Below are 15917 nucleotides of genomic sequence, written 5' to 3'. Positions count from 1 at the left end.
GCAGAAATCTGTTGCATTTCTATACAACAATAATGAAGCTGCAAAAAAATAAATCAAGGAATTGATCCCATTTGTGATTGTATCAAAAATAGTAAGATACCTAGGACTAAATACAATGAAAGAAGTGAAAGATCTACACTCTGTAAACTGTAGAACATTTATGAAAGAAATTAAAGAGGACACAAAGAAATGAAAAGCATTCCATGCTCATGGACTGGAAGAACAAATATTATTAAAATGCCTATACTACCCAAAGCAATCCACACATTTTATGCAATCCCCATCAAAATACCACTAGCATTTTTCACAGAACTAGAACAAACAATCCTAAAATTTGTACAGAACCACAAAAGACCCCCGAATAGTCAAAGCAATTCTGAAAAAGAAAAACAAAACTGGAAGCATCACAATTCCAGAATACAAGCTATATTACAAAGCTGTAGTGATAAAGACAGTATGGTACTGGCACAAAAACAAGCACAGAGATCAATGGAACAGAATAAAGAACCCACAAATGGACCCACAATTACATTGTCAACTAATCTTTGACAAATCAGGAAAGATTATCCAATGAAAAAAAAAGAAGACAGTCTCTTCAACAAATGGTGTTGGGAAAACTGGACAGCAACATTCAAAAGAATGAAACTGGACCACTTTCGTAAACCATTAACACACACAAAAATGAATCCAAACGGATGAAAGAGCTGAATGTGAGACAGAAAACCATCAAATTCCTAGAGGAGAACACAGGCAGTATTCCCTTTGACTTCAGTCATAGCAACTTCTTACTAGATACATCTCCTGAAGCATGGGAAATAAAAGCAAAAATGAACTACTGGGATTTCATCAAGATAAAAAGCTTCTTCACAGCAAAGAAAATCAACAAAACTAAAAGACAGCCTAAGGAATGGGAGAAGATATTTGTAAACAACATATCTGATAAAGGGGCAGTATCCAAAATCTATACAGAACTTACCAAACTCAAAACCCAAAAACAAATAGCCCAGTTAAAAAATGGGCAGAAGATATGGGTGCCTGGGTGGCTCAGTGGGTTAAAGCCTCTGCCTTTGGCTCAGGTCATGATCCCAGGGTCCTGGGATCAAGGCCCACATCGGGCTCTCTGCTCAGCGGGGAGCCTGCTTCCCCACCCCTCGCCTGCCCCTCTGCCTACTTGTGATCTCTGTGTGTCAAATAAATAAATTTTAAAAAATAAAAGAAATGGGCAGAAGACATGATTAGACGCTTTTAAAAAAAAAAATCCAGAAAGCCAACAAAACACATGAAAAGATGCTCAACATCACTCATCATCAGGGAAACACAAATTGAAACCACAATGAGAGGCTACCTCATAACTGTCAGGATGGCTAAAATTAACAGGTCAGGAAATAAGAGATGTTGGTGAGGATGCAGAGAAAGGGAACCCTCTTACACTGTTGATGGGAATGGGAACTGGTGCAGCCACTCTGGAGAACAGTATCCTCAAAATGTTAATTTAGAACTACTCTATGATCCAGCAATTGTGCTAGTATGTATTTACCCCAAAGGATACAAAAATACAGATTCCAAGGGATACATGCAACCCGATCTTTATAGCAACAAGAGCCAAACCATGGAGAGAAACCAAATGTACACCAACTGATGACTGGATAAAGATGATGTGGTATAAAGCTACAATGGAATATTACTCAGCCATAAAAAAAGAATGAGATCTTGCCATTTGCAATGACGTGGATGGAGCTAGAGAGTATTACACTAAGTGAAATAAGTCAGTCAGAGAAAAACAAATACTATATGATCTCTCTCATATGTAAAATTTAAGAAAGAAAACAGATGAACATATGGGAAGGGGGAAAAAAAGAAAAGGACAGAGGGAAACAAGCCATAAGAGACTCTTACCAATAGAGTATAAACAGAGTTAATGGAAGGAGGTAGGTGAGAGATGTGCTAGATGGGTGAAGGGTATTAAGGAGGCCACTTGTTATGATGAACACTGAGTGTTGTATGTGAAGAATCACTGAATTCTACTCCAAAACCAATATGCACCATATGTTAGCCACCTAAAATAATAAAGAGATAGATAGACAAGTAGATAGATAACAGATTTGAAAGACATTTCTTCAAAGAAAATATATGACTGGCCAATAAGCACATGAAAAGATGCTCAACATCACTAATGATTAGGGAAATTCAAATCAAAACCACGATGAAATAGCACTTCACACCCACAAGAATGTCTATTAAAAAGAAAAAAAAAAGATTAAGATCAAGTTTTGATAAAGAAATGGAGAACTTGGAAACTCCACACACTGCTGGTGGGAGATGAAAATGGTACACCCACTTTGTAGCAATCTGGGGGTTCCTTATAAGGTTAAAGAGTTACCAGACAACCCAACAATTCTACCCTTAAGTATATATTCAAGAAAAAAAAGGGGGGCACTTGGGCAGCTTAGTTGGTTCACCGTCCAACTCTTGACTTTGGCTCAGGTCATGGTCTCAGGGTCATGGGATCAAGCCCCACAACAGGCTCCACACTTAGCAGGGTATCTGCTTCTCTCCCTCTACCTCTGCCCCTCTCCCCACATGTGCTTGCTCTCTCTAAAAATAAATGGGTGGATCCTTAAAAGAGAGAAATGAAAACACAGAGAAACATGTACACTGATGTTCATAGCAGAATTATCCATAATATCCAAAAAGTAAAAATTGCCCAAATGTCCATCAACTGATACAGAGATAAACAAAATCTGGTATAGCCATACAACAGATTAGTTGCCATAAAAAGGAACAAAGTACTGATATATGTTGTAAAATAGATGAACCTTGAAGAAGTGCTAAGTGAAAGAAGACAGAAACAAAAGGCTACATATTATATGATCTAATTTATAAATGAATAATTGCCTAGAGTTGGAACTTGAGGGGTTGGGGAGAAATGGAAAATGATTGCTAATGGGCATGGGGTTTCTTTTGGGGGTTCTAAAATTGACTGTGATGATAAATGCATAACTCTAAATATACTAAAAGCCACTGAAACATAACCTTAAATGAGTGAACTGCATGGTGTGTGAATTATATCTCAATAAAGTTGTTATTAACAAAACATGGGGTGCTGGATGGCCTTAGTCAAAGGCGACCTTTGATTTCAGGGTCATGAGTTTGAGCCCCTCAATGGGTGTAGAGATTACTTAAAAATACAGTAAACTCAAGGGGCACCTGGGTGGCTCAGTGGGTTGAGCCTCTGCCTTCAGCTCAGGTCATGATCTCAGGGTCCTGGGATTGAGCCCCACATCAGGCTCTCTGCTAGGCAGGGAGCCTTCTTCCCCCCTCTCTCTGCCTGCCTCTCTGCCTACTTATGATCTCTCTCTCTGTCAAATAAGTAAATAAAATCTTAAAAAAAAAATACAGTGAACTTAAAAAAAAAAAATGAGGACATGAGGCTGGTCAATGAACTAGATGATTTTTAGTATAATTTCAGGTTGTATCTTAAATATTCCTGTTCTTACTATTAATGTTGTTAAATTCTTACCCAAAAAAGTATTACCTGTTGAATATATATGTATTACCTCATACGAGTCATCTAGAAACATATGTTTCAGGAATGCTCTTGAAGGTGATAGCCTCTTCATACAGGCTCCAGTCCACCGTAACTAGTATTATTTTTGCAGACAAGAAAACATGGTTTTATCCTATGGAGATTCTTCTGGATTTGTCTTTTTCTCTTTTGTTTCTTAGATCACATTGTGTAACATGGAAATATATTCCGAAAGCCCATCTGATCACCTCTTGGTTTTAGAATACTGGCTGTCCCATGTAAATATAATTTAACTTGTTAAATATTTACTATACCTTTCTTTATATAATCAAAATCAGATTAACTTGATTGCAAATAGAATTTCATATTTATATGTAAATTAACAAATACCTTCTTCCTAAGTTTACTATTTCAAACTAATCTGTAGACATAATAGCCTACTAATGATCTCATCATTAAAAAGGGGGAGGGGAGGGCAGTAAATCATGGTGTCCAGGATAAAGCTTGGAAAAGAGATCAGTAATTCCCTTTTAACTCAAACTGATGTTGAAAGAGTTAAAGAGATATTGTAACAGATCTGGTTGATAATCCTTTGGTTTTTCTATTAACAAGTCTAATTCCTGAAAACAACATAATTGTTAAAAATTTAAAGATTATTGCCTTGAATCTCAACACAAAAGTAGTTGTTTGTCAGGGTTTTGACTTTCTATCAAGCTATACGAAGAAAGGGCAACTGTTATGTGTTTCCCATTCAGCACACACAGGATAATGCTTCACTTCATAGATCATATCTTGACAATTTAAAAAACAAAATGACTGTGCCTTCTGGTGGACAATGCCTTTTAGTAATATGTTACACACCACACGACCATCATAACCACACCATTGTCTTGCTTAAGAAAAAAAATCCAGTCAAACACTGTCACTTTAAACACTGAACCAACAAATAAAAAAACAAAAGCTCAACTGACTACCTATGGTATACTTGTAGGATCTGCTACATCCAACAAGATAGGATTCCTTTTGCTCTTAGAGAAACTAAGTGATTGAGCTTACATTGGAAATACCCTCTAAGATCACCTTCTAAAATGACAAATCAACACAAGTCAGTAAGAAATATATATTCATATTTTATATTCTGTAGTACTTGACAGATAACATAAGAGTGTTAAACATGTTAAGCAATTACAAAACGCCTAACAAAATCTTGGATAGCAAAAGAGTTCAGAAACAAATACAGAAAGTAAACTGTGAAAACTTGGGAGGCAGCAGAGAAATTCTTCAGTTTTGCAAACAAAAGTGAATCCTAACTAAAAGGAATTCTTTTGGTAATGAAGCCAAAAACATACTGGTTTTGTTTGTTTTTTGTTTTTTGAAAAAGAAACAGACCTTCAATCATTCACTCTTCACATCATTTGCCATTTGCAATTTGTAATAATAACTCAGTCACTGTTGACATAATCTGATTAACTGAAGTTGAATACAAACTGGTTATCAATCTGATTACGGGGTTCAGAACTTAAAATTACTAATAAAAATGGTTATATCCTAGCTACAGAAATTATTTCAGTATTAAGTATTCAAAGAGAATGGTAAATGGCAAAAAGGGATCAGATCACTCAGGTAAACATAAAAATAGAATACAAAGTAATAAGGGTTTTAATACTTGTAATTAGTTTTTCCTGATAATTTCAAAGACGATCACAGATTCATTTATTAAAGAGAAATATATGGAATGCAGAAAAAATGAATTATCTCATTATGGCAAATTATCACTCGGAAAAGAAGAGTATTATTATCAAATTCTCCAGAGTGGTCAGACACTCATATACCAGCAGTATATAAGAGTACCTATTTTTCATATCCCTGCTGGCTATTAACTCTTTATTTTCACTAACCTGTTGAGTGTGAAAGGACATCTAATTGTAATATACACAAGGAGAGAATTTTAAGCTATAATAGCAAGAAACTGACATCTTACATATTAATAAAATTTCAAAAAATTGTGATATATTCATAAAATGAAGTATTATGCAAGTCAAAATGACTGCAGACAATATAACAATGCAGATAAAATTCGAATACAGTGTTGCATGAAAAAAAAAAAAAAAGCAAGTTTAAAAACCAGAACAAACAATTTAAAAGCAGGTACAATGTTTACAGATTCATATAGAAGATAAAATATGTTTTGTAACATAAATGAGAAAAATCTAAATTTCAGGAAAATGATTATCTATGAGGAGGAAGATAAGGAAATGGAATTTGGAAGGAAAAAAAATATTTCAAAGGTACTGGTAATGTTTTATTTCTTCCTTAAAAAAATGACAAAATATGAACATCCAGGTAGTAGGTATATAGAATGTTCTATTATTCCCTTACTCTGTGTTTGAACTATTTCATAATTTTTAATAAGTGAAAGCAACCTAAACACAATGACAACCAAAGACAGAGAACTGATTACATTATTATATAATTCAAATATTATTTAAAAAACTATGATGACATGAATGCATATATATTTACATAAAAAGATATCCAAAATGGATATGCCATGATCTTGCCAAATTTTAAGAAGCTGCAAAACAGCATAAACACATAAAATGACAACATAAATAGGTCTATAAGAAACTCATAGTTATACCCAAGTCTACCACTATAATCTCTTCGTTGTAGAATTATGTATGATTTTCATATTCTTCTTTATACATGTCCTTTATCATCTTAAATTTTATGGTGAGCCTATATTGCTTATAATCGGGAAAAAATTTTTATATGGGAAGAAAAATTAAGAATTACATTTTCCATATCAAATTGAGAAAGCCAGCAAGAAAATCTAATGAAAACTACTCAGTGAACAAACAACAAAGATGCCCAGTAATGAAACAGGGAAGTGCAGGGAGTGTGCTGAGTAGGAGAATAGATACCTTAGCCTTCTTTGACTTATAATGTGGTTGGAAACTAACTAGGACAATGTGGGTGGTCCGAGGAGGATAAAAGAGACTACCCAACTGTGGAAGAAAAAGAACCAAGGTTGGATTTGGGGAATTCTCTATAAGATAGGAGGGTTATGTGTAGACTTTCCATGCTTTACTTCAGGCCCTCCTCCCCCTTACTCTGTCCCTGTCTCCACTTACTTCTTCTCCAAGTAATAAATTGTCATAATGAAATAATTCATTATTTTTCACATCTAATGAAATGCTCTATTCCCTGATATAGTTAAGAAATGAATGAGTAATCATTACCTTTGAAATTAACAGGAAAAGATTTTAAAAGCTCAAAATTCACTGAAGAGGCATTCTTTTTATACCTTTGTGCATTTGAAGAATGACTTGAGGGGCACCTGGGTGGCTCAGTGGGTTAAGCCTCTGCCTTCAGCTCAGGTCATGATCTCAGGGTCCTGGGATCGAGCCCCGCATCGGGCTCTCTGCTCGGTGGAGAGCCTGCTTCCCCCTCTCTCTCTGTCTGCCTCTCTGCCTACTTGTGATCTCTGTCTGTCAAATAAATAAAATCTTTAAAAAAAAAAAAAAAAAAGACTTGATTTTAGAATTCCTATTTTATGTATAAAAAGGTGGTGTTACCTCTTATTTTGATGGTTCCATTTCCTATCCTTTGAAAAAGGAACTCTATTATTTTTTATTTACTCTATTTACTCTATTTTTTTTTAGTCTACAAACTGAAGGTGATATTACGACAGTTAACAGTTCCTAGGAGTGAGGAAGCTAAGTACATTCAGCCTACCAAGACATCTTCATATCACAAAACTATCAAGGGTTTTGGGAGGGGAAAATACAGTAGCTGCTACTAAGCATCTTCCCTACAAAGAAAGCAAAGGAGGCATTACAAATAAGGCATCCAAACAACCATATTTCCTTGAAATATTTGCATTTTCCTTTACTAGAGAAAAAAAAAGTTTTCTAATTTCAACCTTTTGTATTAAACAAAATCGCTTCTTTTGAAAGAATCCTGAAGAAGTTACTAGTAAATGTTCAAATAAGTCTAGTTTGTGGAAATTTTTACTAGTGATAACACAGAGTGCTAGTTTAAGAATAATGATCAGGAAAAATCATATATAAGGATACATATCATAAAAGGTAGAAATTATCTAGAACCTTTAAGAGTGATACAGTCAAGGACAAATCTGCATCCCATGACCTTCATCCTCTATGTTTTGTCATCAAAATACACTAAGTACTATAAACTTAGTACTATAACATACACTAAGTACTATATTATAAAAACATCATATACAATGATCATGATATATCTAGCCCAGAAGGTATTTTGCTGAAAATAAGATTTGCCATTGGTAGCTATACTTAGGAAATCTGATGCTAGGCTTACTGATTAAGGCTTCCTTAGAGATAAATCTGGCTTTCAATTTTTTAGCAATCATCATTATGATGAGGGAACAGAAGGCAAGCTGAAGACAAAGCACAAGCTGACACCCTACAATCCCCATCCCCACTCCTACCCCTGATGGGATATATGTGACATTCCTCAACCCATTCATGGTTGCCCTAAAGCTAAGGGAAAGAAAAACAAATGGTTCTAGAGATTATGGTCCTGCAGGACCGAAGTCTTCCTCAGTTTACAGTTTTTTTTAAACAAGAAAAACATTCTTATCAATAACCTACAGGAAATGTGGATGAAATTGGATGTCCTTATAACCTGCAGCCCAATAACAGATACTTGAGACAGGCAGAGTAATGTTCTGGGGCACCTGGGTGGCTCAGATGGCTAAGCATCTGATTTTACCTCAGGCAGGTCATGATCTCCAGGTCCTGGGATGGAGCTCCCAGCTCAGCAGGGAATATACTTCTCCCTCTCCCTCTGCCTCTCCCCTTGCTTGTGCACTCTCTCTAGCTCTCAAATGAATAAAGTAAAAAAACAAAACAAAACAAAAAAAAAGAATACAACGCTCCTCCAGGAAGCCCCCAATAGTCTTCACTTTAATGCCTTGCTAGAAGGGAAAAAATAATCTTAACTTGACAAGAGCAATGCCTCCAGTATCTTGTAGGTCCTCTTTGGCATATGAGAGTTCTTTCGAAAACCTCCCTTTTCCTTACCTCCCCCAACTCCCAAGTATATAATCAGCCACCCCTCACAACCCCAGTGCAGGACAGCTCTTTCTGCCCATGGGTTCTGTCTCCATGCTTTAATAAAACCACCACCATTCTGCACCAAAGACATCTCAAGAATTCATTCTTGGTCGTCGGCTCCAGACCTGACCCTACCGAACCTCACCTATATTCCAAAATCCACATCAATTATTTCCTCTACTTATCAAGTCACTTCTTAAAAGTATACAAATAAGAAACCTAGAAAAGTTTGATCCTCCTGATGATGTGGTTTTTGGAATATAAGTGAGGTTTGTGTTGAAAAGGGTGTAGAAAAATGGGTATTCTCATGTGCTGTTAATGGGAATAAAATCAGTACAGCCTTTTTTTTTATTTTAATTCAATTAACTAACATATAATGTATTATTGGTTTCAGAGGTAAAGGCCTGTGATTTATCAGCCTTATATAATACCCAGCACTCATTACATCACTGCCCTCCCTAATGTCCATCCCCAGTTACCCTATCTTTCTACCCCCCTCCCCTCCAGCAACCCTCAGTTTGTTTTCTAGGATTAAGAGTCTCTTATAGTTTGTCTCCCTCTCTGATTTTGTCTTGTTTTATTTTTCCAGTATGCCTTTTGGAAATGTAACTTAGTGTATCAGTGAAAATTTTAAATGCACAAACACACTGATTTATCAACTACACTTCTAAACCTCTACCCTAGAGAAGTAACTTAATTGTGGATAAGAAACAAAAATATCTGTTAATGGGAAATGACTAATAAACTATGGTCCTTCATATTATAGAATACAAAGCAGTGCTCACTAGGAACATGCTAGATCTATAGGTGCAGCTGTGGAAAGATCAAGACATAATGTTAAGTGTGGGGATGTGCAGGGAGTCAAATTACAGAGTAATATCATAGTGGGTATCTGTCATTCATAGTGCCCCAAATTTTCTGACCCACCTTCCCCACACTACAAATTCCACCTTTCTAAAGCAGACTAAAACAACAAAAATAACGACAAAAACTATAAACTATATTAGCCAGCCTCCATCATAGCGAGTATTTCACTAAATTATTTGGCTAGTAGTTATAGGGTCTACAGTCAGAAAAATCAAGATGTTGGATTTCAGAAAACAGTCTGGCAAAGAGTATTTCTTTAGCTTGGGTGGCAGTTGAGGCAAAATGTTTTGAGCTAAGTAAGATCACAGAGGTTTCCTGATGGGAGAAAAGGTGATGTGCTTTAGGGGTCAGTGGCTGCATCAATCCTTTATCAAGCCATTTCTACAAGGAGGTTCTGGGTTTTGTTCCTGGCAATTGGAATCTGCTTCTCCAGGATATGATACTGTGTAAGGGACAGGCGGAGCTAGGTAGGAAGAGATAGGTAGGGGGCCATGGGATCAGGAGAACAAAATTTAAAAATATGGGAGGTAAAAAGGAAACCAGGGAAAAGGGAACAAGCCAAACCATCCTGTACTAGGTGTCAGAGGTGGAGTCTTGTTATAACAGCTTCTTGTGACCAACAAAATTACCAGACCCTAAAAAGGAAGGAAAGCCACTGAAGTTGTTATCACTAGCCCTTGTTCAAAGGTGATATGAATAGAGATGTTAAAAGGATTTATCCCTGGTTCGCTTTTTATAAAAGACCATCCCTAAAAGCCCCCAGTGGCAACCCTGTCAGGATCCCTCTCAGTCCTGAGAGCTTTTTCTCTATCCTTGCTTAATAAACTTCTATCGCTTTACTCACTCTCCTCTGCCTGTGAGATCCATTCTTCAACTCCATGGGACAAGAACCTTGCTCTCCCACTTCAGTACTCTAGACATCTGTAGCCCTTCATAAATCCCCTTCTGGGTTAATTAGCTAGAGTTGATTCTATTATAGAAATTAAGAAACCTTTCATATATACAAATAGTAATCACCTATGAACTTTTTCAATTCATAAATTAATGAACTAAAAAGCACCACATATTCAGAAAAAGAGCTGAAGGGTCTATAAGATCACACAACACCCTGATATCTAATGCTGAAGAGAGAAGTGGGATTGACATGTATAGATGAAGAGGGGGTAATGGGAAGCTTTTCTTTTTTCCTCTGTATTTTTCTTTTCCATTTAAATATTTTTATAATGCAAGATAGTCCTACAATGCTAGGAATTTAAGAATTTAAAATCTTCAAAAAATTAAAAACTAGGGGCACCTGGGTGGCTCAGTAGGTTAAGCCTCTGCCTTCTGCCAGGATTATGATCTCAGGGTCCTGGGATCGAGCCCCACATCAGGCTCTCTGCTCAGCAAGAAGCCTGCTTCCCCCTCTCTCTCTGCCTGCCTCTCTGCCTGCTTGTGATCTGTCTCTGTCAAGTAAATAAATAAAATCTTTAAAAAAAAAAAAATTAAAAACTAATACGCCCCTCCCAAAGGTGCCTGCCATCCTAAATGACAATAATAGTTTATGGAATTTTAAGAAAAAACAACTTGAAAACATTCTGTGGTACATACATACAATTTCATATTCTAACTTACATAACATAAAAACTTCACCTTGCAATGGGGAAGGACATTCTAACCATGACCCCAGATGCAGAAGGAAAGCACAGTAATTTCTAACTACATAAACAAAACTACTGAAACCTTAAAGTTAAAAGATGAAGGACAAACCAGAAAAAATGACCTGAAACACATATGATACGGCAAATAATAGATTAATTTTTCCAGTATAAAAAGAATTCTTAGAAATCAGTAAAAACAGGGTGCCTGGGTGGCTAAATGGGTTAGGCCTCTGCCTTCAGCTCGGGTCATGATCTCAGGGTCCTGGGATCAAGGCCCACATCAGGCTCTACGCTTAGCGGGGAGCCTGCTTCACACTCTCTCTCTGCCTGCCTCTCTGTCTACTTGTGATCGCTCTCTGTCAAATAAATAAATAAATAAATCTTAAAAACAAAAAAAGAAAAAAAAATCAGTAAAAACAGACATTTTAATTTAAAAATGGACAGAGAGGGGCCCCTGGATGGTTCAGTCAGTTAAGCGTCTGCCTTCAGCCCAGGTCATGATCCCAGGGTCCTGGAACTGAGCTCCTCTTCAGGCTCCCTACTCAGCTTCCCTTCTCCCTCTCTACCCTCCACCCCTCAACCCCTGCTTGTGTACACACACTCTCCCTCAGATTTAAAAAAAAAAAAAAAAACTTTCAAGAAAATAAAATAAAAATGGGCAAAGAGCATTAATAGGCAATTAACTCTCACATATACACACGTTCAAACACAAACAGCAAAAAACTAAGATGTTCAAGCTCATTAGAGTTTAACAATTAACTAAAATTTGGTAATATCTAGTATTAAAGAGGGAATGGGGAAAAAAGCCTCAGACACTATTGGTAGGATTCTAAATTGTCCCAAACATTCAAAGGGCAACCTGGAATATATGACAAAATTTTAAACATGTATTCCATATACAAAACTATTCTAAATTTGGAAATGTATCCTATGCAAATAGACAACTACACAAAAAAGGAAACACTCACTGTAGCACTATTCATAAAAGCAAAAACTGGACAACCTAAAAATCCACATGAAAAATTAAACAAATAAATGTTCAAAATCCCATAGTATTTCATGATATTGCAAAACCAGCCAGCCATTCCAAATAAAAAGATTCTTCTCTAATACCATGAAAAGATGTTCTAGATTGAGAATTAAGTGAAAAGGCCTGGAAACCAAGTAGCATGTTTCTATTCAATGTTAAAAAATAAATTCATTATATAAGTAAACACTTACATAATATAATACATACATACACATATCTATAAACACACACACACACACACACACACACACACACACACACACCCCCAACACACAGTACATATCTTTGAAAACAGGTCTGAAATACATACCAAAATGTTAACAGTGGCTCGTTCAGAATGATACAATCAAAGGTGATTTTCATTTTCTTCTTTATACCTTTTGAATAGTCTGAACCATTTATAAATGAATATGTGTGGATTTTATGGTAATGGTAAGAAATATTTTCATTCTTTAAACAAAGAGCAATAAAAATGACCTTACTAAATACCTTGTGCTTTTACTGCATATTACTATTTGCTTACCTTTAAACCTTCAGCTGGAAGTCTATAACCAAATCTTGCTGGAAGGTCATCAAATGTCTGAGATGCATTTTCAAAATTATACTAAATATAAAATTAAAAATAATCAAGTTACAATCAATTTACATATAACATTAAAAACAAAATGTTTATTATTTAAGTTGTCATTTCCACAAATTTTATCTACTATCACACCTTAACACAATTAAATCAACTTTATAAATGTACATCTACTAAAATGGCAAGGAATATATACAATTTACTACATATACAACTGCTTAGATTCTGATTTCACAAAATTCTTATTAAACCACAGCAATCCTATAACATTAAACCACTTACTGCTTTCTGAGTTTCTCCCACAGTTCCCTAGAATTTTTTTTTTTTTTTTTTAAGATCTCATTTATTTGAGAGAGGGTGAGACCATGAGAGAGGGGAAGGTCAGAGGGAGAAGCAGACTCCCAATGGAGCTGGGAGACTGATTTAGGACTTGATCCCAGGGCTGCAGGATCATGACCTGAGCTGAAGGCAGCCCCTTAACCAACTAAACCACCCAGGCACCCTAGCAAGGAATTTTCTAAACAGATTATTTTCCAACAGGAGTTCCATTTGACTTTCTCTAAATGGCCTTATTTAATAGAAGAGATACACAGGATTTCTGGCCCTAGCTACAAAAGATGTCTTTTCCCCAAAGAAGAAAGCATCAAATCATTTTTAAGAAATGATCTTTTCTATATAATCTGGACATTTTCATCTAGAGCTGAACAATGAAAGAAGGAAACACAATGAAACATATCCATATAGAGAACTGAAGGCATTCACAATCAATTTTCCTCTTCCTTATAGGTATAGATTCCCATGCCACAGTATTTATCAGTTTCCTACCAAAACAGAGCCAAACAAAGCAAGGGTTCTCTGTCATTGTAGAAGATAATACTAATGATAATTGAGAAGTGAGTGTGCTATATAAGAATGTTCCATCTGCTTTACAGAAAAGAGAAACAAGCAAGATAGATGAAACTAAGCAAACATAATAAACAAGTAACTTCTGAAATACAGGCAAAGCTTATATGATGTATTAGAAGTGAAGATAGCTTTTCACAAATAGTAGGACAAAAGAGAACAACAGAACACATCGTTTTGCAGATAGGTAAAATGTACGGAACAAAGCGAGAGTGTTACGTATAGCTAGAAAAGGATAGTACAAAAGATCAACCAAACTTTAAAAATTCACAAAGGATTAGGTTACAAATCCAGATTGAGAGCTTTGTCATCCCTCAATCAAACGCCCACTGGTGATACCCATTCTAAATTCAAGTGTCATCTGCCAGAGACAAGGAGAAAAATAGCTCTGCGGGTTAACAGCAAGCTATAGCTGTGTTCAAGATGTTCAAGATGTAAATATCTTGAGTCTCTCCAATAGAGCGAATTTTGGATCTGAAAACCATTCATCTGCCAATTCCCCTTGCTCACCCTCAACTCATGTCCCAGCAAACACAATGTGACCGACCAGAGAAAGCTGATGCAGAATTGAGACAGACTGGACAAACTGGGCAATACAAGATTTGGGTGGTATGGTTCTGGCATTTCACTTGAATATTACCCTGAGTGTCTTAACACAGCCATTCTTTAATGACACTTCTCATTGTATGTTTGTAATTAATTCAATACAATGTGGGATTCGAGCACATGAATTTGGTCACTGAACCTAACTATTCTGTTACCTCTGGGATAATCACCTGGTAGTATACTTGGAAGCCAACAGTAATTCAGGTTACGTTCCTACTGTAACAATAATTCATACTTACAGAGTGCTATATAATTTACAAAGTGCTTTAGAGTCACAAAGCGCTTTTTATATCCATTATCACGATGTGTCATTTAATCTCTTAATTAAAACACCTTTCTCTAATTGACTCAAGTGTTAAACTTGAGAAAGTCTTAATTGCTCCAAGACCAAAGACACTACTGCAAAATAAAGAAACTGATCTAGATCAACATAGACCAAAGGAAAAGCACAAATGTGTGCAGGCAGTACTTTTTTTAAAAATTGTACTTTTAAAATCAGGAAATGGAAAATCTACAACTGTACTAAGAATTTTTTTTTAATCACTTCCTATTACTGAGGAGTTTCACTTTTTTTGGCTAAAATTTCAGAAATAAAATGTCTATCTTGAACAACAATACTTGCAACACTAGGACTTGGAATAAGTTTTGTTACTGAGTGAGACCCATTTTGAAATTGCTTCATCTTTCCTTAACAGCAAAACACAGATGGTCTCACAATGACTCTTAAAAATCACATTGTTTTAAAAAGAAAAAGATACTCCAGGGCACCTAGGTGGCTCAGGTGGTTAAGTGTCTGCCTTCGGCTGAGGTCATGATCTCAGGGTCCTGGGATCGAGCCCCACATCAGGCTCCCTACTCAGTGGGGAGCCGGCTTCTCCCTCTCCCTGTCTCCCTTCTCTGTTATGACTAAATAAATAAAATCTTGAAAAAAAAGAAAAATAATAATATTCCTATCATGAACAAGATAAACAAACATCTTTAGCACAAAAGTGCTTTTCAGTATTAGACAGTGGACTGCTGCTCATGAAATTAAAGAATGCTTACTGTTAAAATTCTTGAAGCGGAAAATAAAAGTATTCCTTTCTGGAATCCCATCCGGTTATTGCCACATAACAGTTTTATTCTACCTCTTTTGAAAAGGTCTTTTCTTAACCAAGTTTCTCCTTCAATAGCAGCCTTAACAGAAGGTTTAATTTAATTTAGAAAGTAACAAATGCTAACAATTATTGAGCATTTATGTTATCACACTATACACCAGACAGGTGTTCACTTATTTAATCTTTACAAACACCCTATAAAGTTGGACACTGTTTTATCATCCTCATTTTACAGATTGGCCACAAAATTCAATGGCCAAAAATAAAAGCATCTGAATTTCCTAATTTCCTGAATTTCCTAAGCAATATCCTAATACCAGTACAAAATGGACCAACCTAATGCCCAACTTATTTAAATGAGCAATACTACACACTAGATTTCAGGATGCTTTTATTCCATTAAAAGGAAAAGCTAACATTTTCTGGCTCTTGACTCACTTCCTTTTAATGCTTGTGTTACCACATCGAGTTCATCTGCCTTGATATTTAGTTCCCCTTTTTACTAGTTACATGCCTTCACAATCTACTCTCCTCTAGCTATTTCTGCATCATCAGCCTTCTATCCTTTA

General features: G+C 35.9%; 1 protein-coding gene across 5 annotated transcripts in view; it reads right to left on the bottom strand.

The window, feature by feature from the left end:
- Nucleotides 1-15917, bottom strand: part of RNF13 (ring finger protein 13) — a 163451-nt gene that overhangs the window by 119544 nt on the left and 27990 nt on the right. For all 5 annotated transcript variants that reach the window (XM_047727676.1, XM_047727667.1, XM_047727686.1 and 2 more), the window contains one exon: nt 12686-12766. In XM_047727676.1, coding sequence (XP_047583632.1) covers nt 12686-12766 — 81 coding nt within the window. The remainder of the gene's footprint in view (nt 1-12685; nt 12767-15917) is intronic.

Source organism: Lutra lutra, chromosome 1 (genome assembly GCF_902655055.1).
Source record: "Lutra lutra chromosome 1, mLutLut1.2, whole genome shotgun sequence".
Lineage (NCBI taxonomy): Eukaryota > Metazoa > Chordata > Mammalia > Carnivora > Mustelidae > Lutra > Lutra lutra.
This window is presented reverse-complemented; position numbering and strand designations above follow the sequence as displayed.